General features: G+C 28.5%; 2 protein-coding genes across 4 annotated transcripts; both read right to left on the bottom strand.

Annotated features, from left to right (window-relative positions):
• Positions 1–1443: 1443 nt before the first annotated feature.
• Positions 1444–3467, bottom strand: LOC108693184. Its single transcript, XM_018201997.1, is given in 7 exon segments — positions 1444–1516; positions 1695–1741; positions 1743–1850; positions 1994–2180; positions 2282–2472; positions 2604–3058; positions 3154–3467. Coding segments are annotated over 7 exon segments (1344 nt in total). The 5' UTR covers positions 3437–3467.
• Positions 3338–8224, bottom strand: LOC108693208 (ras-related protein Rab-18-like). 3 transcript variants are annotated; one of them, XM_018202028.1, is made up of 5 exons: positions 8017–8224; positions 7832–7949; positions 7427–7744; positions 6200–6374; positions 3338–3408 (listed from the first exon to the last, which is right to left on the bottom strand). In XM_018202028.1, exons 1-4 carry the CDS (start codon positions 8085–8087, stop codon positions 6213–6215), a joined length of 669 nt encoding a protein of 222 aa, XP_018057517.1. In that variant the 5' UTR covers positions 8088–8224; the 3' UTR covers positions 3338–3408; positions 6200–6212. The 3 variants fall into 3 exon arrangements, with proteins under 3 accessions (XP_018057517.1, XP_018057516.1, XP_018057518.1); XM_018202027.1 differs by lacking the exon at positions 3338–3408 and having other exon boundaries at positions 5672–6374; XM_018202029.1 differs by lacking the exon at positions 3338–3408 and having other exon boundaries at positions 6200–6310.
• Positions 8225–8334: the final 110 nt, after the last annotated feature.

Here is an 8334-nt window from a genome sequence, read left to right as displayed (position 1 = left end):
TATATATATATATATATATATATATATATATATATATACAAGGTGTCTGATAAGTAAATCTCTCGCATAAGAATAGAGCGAATTAAATTGAGTCGAAAAGTAATCTACCATTTTGCAATTTTTGCAATAATTAACAAGATATCAATTACTAGAAATTATCAAATATTGATTTTCAATAATTTTTTACTCGAGTGTATATTACTATCAAGTTTGCAGAAAAATAGCAAGAGACAAAAATTATTTATTTTCTTCTCATAGAGTTCTAAAAATTTTTTCAGAATTTTTTATCAACTTTTTAGTATTGCATTTTCTTATATTGGCAATTATTTTTATCAACATGAAAAAATGCGGTACTAAAAAGTTTTGAAAAAATTCTCAAAGCTCTCTAAAGTTGGTAGTACTTGAGTAAAAAATTATTGAAAACCAATTTTTGACGATTTTTAATAATCAATATTTTATTAAATTGTAAAAATTGTAAAATGGTAGAGAACTTTCCGACTCAGTTTAGTTCGCTCTATCGCTATGCGAGTTTTATCTTTACTTATCAAACACCCTGTATACTTTGTACTTCCAGTTTTTACTTAACGCGCGAAGTCGATCTGTGTAACATTTTGAAACTCATTCTGTTAGCAGCTCAGGATAATAGACCAAACAAGATAGATACAAAAATATATTTTGATACGTTGCTATTTTATTGAAGTTTGCCGTAATTTTCATCGGAATGGAGATAGATATTCATATGAAGAAGTTAAACTGGAAAGTGAATTCGTAGAGCTCAACAGTAACTGCCTTTATTTTTATCGCTTTCTTAATAAATTTATCTATTCAAATAGTTTATATAATTGATTCATCACAGTAGTACCTGAATCATTACATCTGCAGGAATCGTTTTTTACAATGCAAATACAGGGATAATCCCTGAATAGGATTAACGCGAGTAAGCCATCATTCAACTAGATAATATTTTAATGGTTGTATGTGAATTAAATTTCGATACATTTGATTAATTTCATAGGAAGATAATTTTTTTTTAATGTAAAATGCCACATATATTATGAAAATATATATATTTAATTTTATTTTTAATAATTTTTACGCATAACGTAAAATTAATGATTATATATTTTAAAGTGATAAAAAAGAGCTGTGGAAGTCGTAAATTTGTTTTATTGCTAGATTAGAAAGAGAATCCCAAATTCACAGGCGACTGACTATACATGTATTTCGTATTTTAAGGTCTTTCTTTCAAAATAAATCATATAACACATTTCTCTCATATATGCGTTATACGAGATTACTATCATAGATGCATTAAAAATGTTTGATCGAGACACACAATAAAATAGAATAAATCAGAAAATGCGTTTAGTATATTATATATATTAATGAATTTACAATTCTGATCACTGCCAGAATGTATTACGAACATCTTTCATTGTGATGTCAGACATTCATTCCATTCCGTTCCATGTAATACTCTCGTGCAATTTTTGCACTGAAATATTCTTCTGATAAACTTGCGATGAATGTACAAGTCAAAATATGAAATAAACGAATTTTTTAAGAAATCTTTTTCCATTGAAAACCTTTGTTTTATTTAGCAATTTTCAAGAGAGAAAATGTTCATTTTAATTTTTACATTTTATTCTTTTTTCAATATATCGCTTCTTTTTGCAAATTTCATTTTTGTTTGCTGTAAAAGCCGATCATATATTGGCATTTTTGTACATTTCCAACATTTTTTCTTTAATATGATATAATTTCTGTTGTTCTGAACACACGACAATATCTTTCGCAGTAGCTTTATTTGAGCATCTAATGACGTCTTCTTCTTCACGTTTACATTCTTGCTATTTGATAAAATTGTATATTTTATAAACTATATAAACTAAAAAAAATGATATTTCCTCTATTAACCAATTTTTTTTCAATTTTATTTATATTAATATTAAATGTTATTTATTACTAAAAAATACTAAATGTATTGTTTTACCATAAGTTCTTGATTCATCGGAATCGTACTGGAAGCGATAATTTGTTGAAAATCATGTATTTCCTTTTGTGGGACATTTCCATACTTCCAACGTAACAGTTGGTGGGCTATGTAATGTATGGGATCTGATGGACAATATCTTAGAGCTCTGCTTATCGCCCATGATAGTGGCACCAACACATTTTGTCTATACATACATTTATATATACATTATATAATTTATTACATTACTATGCTTATTTCAATTATATTAAATTCATTAATGTAATTGTAAAAGCTATAAAGTACTTCAAATAATCATTTCTTGTCAGAGTTTTATTGGCTTGTTCTTTCGGCAATAAATTCAAATAACGAGGGCACGAAGTAAGATTATACTGCATGCTTGTGATAAAAACATTTGAAAAAATCATTTCATCTAAACTACAAAAACAAGATGTCTTCAATGAATCATCAGATATTGTGTCAAAGATTTTTCCTTCCTGGAAAGTAGAATATGATTCCAATAGTGTTAAATTGCAATCACTTAATATTTCCTATTATTTCAATTTTAAAATAAATTCATTTTTCTATGCGCTTTATATAATAGTCCTTGAAATTAATTATAAGACACCTCGATTATTTCCAAGGTTTCCTTTTTCTTATATTCATTGTATCCAAGATCAATTAGAATATCTTCTGCCTCATCATCAATACCATTTTCTTCTACATAATTACAAGTGTTTTTATCGATCCCAAGCTTTTTCAGAAAACGGATTGTTGTTGATGAAATTGGCTTAATTTTTCCCTGCCAGTTTATAATTCCTGGAACATCAATGCCACTCGATAAAAGCCGATACAATATACTTTTATCTTGAGACACCAGTCCATATGTGACAATAGTCCAACATTGATCTTCAGTTAATCCAGTAGCAGCCAGATTCCAAATAAATTTATCATCAAGTTTTTTCATCCATGTATTATCTCCATTTATTTTTGCTCCAAAATCTTCAAAATATTTCAATTCCTCAGAAGTAAGTCCAAGGAGACCATATTTCATTGCCTTCACAATACTTTGTGGTGACATGCCTAAAATTTACTATTTAATGTAATAGAATACGATTTAATGTAATAGAACGATAAATAACGAATGCATAGAAATTCTCATGAGAAAATCTTGATACCTTTTTCTTCTAGTTTCAGTAAAATACATTCATTATACATTCCACTGTGCATAATAAAATGTAATAATTTATTGCATTGCGCATCAGTACATACGGATAAGGATTTATTATTGCGACGTCGCATAAGTTTATCCTTTAGCAAATTGAGTAATCTCTCGTTACTCCATCCATCATAGATAAACATTCCTTTATTTGTCAATTTTATATATAACTTTATCTCACATAACGCCTTCTCTTCTGTTGTATTTTGCATATCTGACATTTTCAAATAAATATAAATCATACAAATTAAAAAAATACCTAAATGCTAAGTCATTTTATGGAAACATTATAAATGTCAAAATGCAAGCTAATTATTTTGGCAATTGTTATGGATTGGTTATCGTTCGTCATGATCGTTTATCGCGTGTGTGTATGTGTGATCTTTTTTATATTAAAATAATATTACATAATGTTATTGTTAAATAATGTTGTTAAATTTCATACACAAATGTTTTTTTTATTTACAAATAAATTATAATATATAATTTATATAGAGCTTCTCAGAAATTCGCAATCTTTTGCGAAATGCACACGGATTCTCTTTGGTAAAAGAAACAACTTTTTTCTCTAGCAAAATTATATTTAAATAATTTTTAATAATAATTTAAATCTCTAAAATAAACGCTTTAAATTACGTTTATTATATATATATAATAAGTGATAATGCACGTTGAACGTATATACACTACTTTACTTGGAAATATTTCATATTGATTGATGCATATTTAAATACTACTATTACGATTTGTGTGTAATAAGAGAAAATTTTTTAATTATGATATCATTGAAAGTAAAATAAATATTTAAACAAAAAAATTTCTTAAAATCATAAGTGTTAAATATGGATAAATGTTTAATATAGCTGCCTCTCTTCGATTTTCCTATAATTTTGTAAATTTGTTTATTTTCATGCGTAGAATATATTCCGAGAGAGACGAAATATCGTCGCTCAAGTTCGTTTTCTTATTATTTAATTTCAAAGTTTTTTTATGTCAGTAAGTTGAAAAATGATAATTTAATGATATTTTATAACTGCGCATGCTCATTAATGTTGTCATTTATAAATTAATATTAGTTCAGATATAAATTAAATATAAAATGGGATTCGAACAACTTAATAATAGTAAAAAAACAACTTAATTATATTAGAAAATTATAACTTAATTATATGTATAAGAAAATTCGTATTTTTAATTAATTAAAATAGAGAATATATAATTTGAATCATAAATTATCCGCTGCTACAATTTAAATTGGTTTGTGATTCAAAATGTATATTCTCCGTTTCTTAAATGCTGCTAAAAACTTGCTAAAGATATATATATATATATAAGCTTAAAATAAGGCCCACGCCAGTCTACACATCCAATCACAGACAGATGCTCTTGAATCAATTACAGAAAGATATACAACATCTTGAATTGATCCCGATTAGTGACACAGCAAGCTCTACTATTGGTAGAGCATGTGACGTCAACCAATAGCAAAACATTAATTCAACCCAGGTCGATTTAAAACCCGCTGCAGTCGAAAAAACTCTGTTAATAAATAAATAACAACATTAATGCGTTGTAAAATATTATTAAATTATTTTTCAACTTACCAATATCAAATTTTAAAATTAAATAATAAGAAAATGAGATTTTTGCAACACTTTTCAGAATGTATTCTACGCATGAAAATATACAAATTTATAAAATTACAAGAAAATCGAAGAAAGAAATATTCAGCTGAACCTTTACATAAATATTATATGAATTTATAACACTAAAATAAATCATATTTAGACACATCCAACAACAAATTAACGTTATTTATCATTATTTTGACATCAAAGTATCAACGAAATATCACTTTGCTACTTGAGGTATGTATATAAAAGGAAGGAACTGCGAGCTTGTATTGCGAACATGTATTTCAAAAAACATTTAATTAGATTTTTTTTAGATTCATATCTTTAGAGAGCACGAAAAATATTTTGGATCTAATCTTATCTACTTATCCTTAATCTTAATATTCTAATTGAATTATAAAAAAATATGTGAACTCATTTTACTTTCAACTGTTACTTCAGAGATAATTAAAAAACTTCTGATACCTATTTCTTATTAAGTAAGTTATATGTTAAATATAATATATTTAGATATTATAAGTATTTTTAAATCTTTAGAAAAAAGTAACCATGCACTATCTCTAATTTCGTAATTTAGAGCGCTTCAAATTTTGTTAATTTTTAAATTACTCATTCAAACATTATTACTAAAATATAATTTTGTCAAAGGATGAAGTTGTTTCTGAGCAGAGAATTCCGTATATAATATATACGAATTCTGGGATACACTATATACCATTATCATATATAATTGTATTAAGATCTCTATATAAAATATATACTCACCATTTTCTCGGCGCGTATATATTTCTGATAAGAGATACATATTATGGAACCTACAATTAGCACACACAATCGACAAAATAATGAAACAACATCCTTAGATATATTTTTACATTATAATACATATTTTTCAAATGTAACAATGATATGCGTCAAGCGCACATATATGTGCAAAATATAAAACATCAAACACAATCAAAAAGACTATAAAAATGTTCGAATTCACTTGTACAAAAATGTGATCACACGCTGCCACCGACTAGAGTCCATATAAATGTCTTGAGTGTCTCTACGAGTACTTCTTTAATAAATCATGTATTTACACAAACACAAAATTTTGCTCGACATCATAGATTTCTAAGCCAGATTCAACTTAGTCTCTAACGATAGTTCGTACGTTTAGATGTGTACTTGATAGAAGCAAGTATGTACATGCCTATCTTCTGATAAATTTCGCATAAACTGAATATATAGTAGAATATATGAAGTGATGACCTATTAAGCTTGATCCTTTCCGAATTACACTCAATGTGTTCCTTGAAATTTACTTTTCGCGCAAGATTTCCAAACTTAACACATTGTATACACTATTGTTATCAGCACACGTACTTTTCACAGTCGATTACAGCAAACTGCAATAACAGTTTGAATACGCATCTTGCTGTGAATGATCGTTACTCAACTGCATTCCTCTCTTTCCCATTCGATGCCTTGCACCACCTATAATACCGTTGTCATACAGTCGTGTAGAATAAGTATCCCAAAGACCAGGTGTTTGTATAATCTGTTACATATACAATGTCATATTTTACATAGCTTTATAAATAAGGATAAATATTTAGAATCGCTTCCTTGTCTCCAATCTTAATAAAAATATATTCATTCGAGTGTATTTACTCAAAATAAAAGAATTTGACAGAAAAATGCGAATTCACCTCGCGAAACTCAAACTTTAACTCTTAATAACTTTAACTCTTAATAACTGTTTCACGAGATAAATTATTGCGTTTTTCTATTACATTCTTTCGTTTTGAGTGAATATATCATCAAATGAGTATATTTTTATTAAGATTTGAGAAAGCGATTCTAAGTAATTACCTAAGTAAAAATATGTTATAAAATATGTTATAAATGATAAATTGTAATAATAATTAGTTATAAATGATCCACCAGCGCTAGATGGAAAGAAGAGGGCAAGGTATAGCTTCGCAAGTCATTTTTAAATATCTTGATTCAGATCTTAACAAAGATTTAAATTGTATAAAGTGTTTTTTTGTAAATAGATTCTGCAATGCTTGTTTCAATGTCACTAGCATTGTAATGTAATCTATTAAATTTTTTACATCATATATACTAAATTTTATAGTTCTATAAAAATAACAGAATATTTTTAATTATCTAGTAATTGTACTATTCACTGAATCGTATTATACAGAGTGTCCTTTACCGTTTAACAATATTCGATAATAATAATCGAGATATTAATGTTTGTAATTGTACTAATGAGATAGAAACGCCGATAGAAATGCTCCGGCCGAAGTACAGCCCAGCCCACTTTTGCAAACATAGGCTGCGCTGGCAATGCATTGGAGAGATAAGAGAGGAAGCGCGCCATTACTTAGCTATACTTCGAGCGGCTGGAACATTTTTATCGGCGCGCTCTCATTAGTACAATTGCAAACATTAATATCTCAAGTATTATTACGAATATCGCTAAACGGTAAAGGACTTTTATGTTTATTTCAATCCCATCTACCTTCCTGTAGACAGTTGGAGAAGTCTCGTGAGACATCCTGTATATAAAATTATAAATTACTAGTGTAAATTCTGATATACCTTTTGTACAAGTTCCTCAAAACAACATTTTACACCATCTGCCGTTTTTGCGCTGCTCTCAATATACAGAGTCTGGTGCCTTCTAGCAAATTGTAGACCTTCTTCAGTGCTCACCTGTCTATTTGACAGGTCTATTTTATTGCCTACTACCATCTTGATGATATCTGTTTTATTACAGTATGTATTCAACTCATTGAGCCATGTCTCCAATTTCACAAAGGTATTTCGATCTGTAACATCATACATTAGGATAGCACCTTGACCGTCTCTGTAATAACTCGGTGTTAATGTGCGAAATCGTTCCTGGCCGGCGGTGTCCTGTAAATAGCGCGTTTTGATAAATCATAATACACTCTATAGAGTAAGTTATCCTCTTGTCACAAAAATATAATTGTGATTACAAACCCAAATAGCAAGTTTCACTACATTATCGTCGATGGTAACCTGTTTTGTCTTGTAGTCCATCCCGACTGTGCTCTGCATATTTTCGTAGAACTCATCCTCAGTGAATCTCAGGAGTATGCTGGAAATGACGTAGTACTGCCGATTATAGTTTCGATGTGAGAATGAATTGTACTTTGCAAATTTACCTCGATTTCCCTACATTGGATTCGCCTATCATAAGAATTTTCAGTATCGTCAAATAATCTTCCTGATCCATAATAATCTGCTGACCACAACTAATCACTGCACTCACAATATCAAGTCAATATATCAACCAGTTAATACTGAAAACAAACACTAATATCTTTCTTTCTTCGTCACGAAGTTGCCTATCAAATGTGATGGCACAGTATATCAGTGTTGTTAGACGGGCCGGGTTTCATTGAACGCATGCGCGTCTAATATAGTTTCAGTAACGTATCGATCATAGTAAATAGGAGAGCATTAATTGCCTATGTAAAATT

The sequence above is a fragment of the Atta colombica genome, unplaced genomic scaffold (genome assembly GCF_001594045.1).
Source record: "Atta colombica isolate Treedump-2 unplaced genomic scaffold, Acol1.0 scaffold89, whole genome shotgun sequence".
Classification (NCBI taxonomy): domain Eukaryota; kingdom Metazoa; phylum Arthropoda; class Insecta; order Hymenoptera; family Formicidae; genus Atta; species Atta colombica.
Note: the sequence above shows the minus strand (reverse complement) of the source record. Positions and strands in the feature narration are given on the sequence as shown.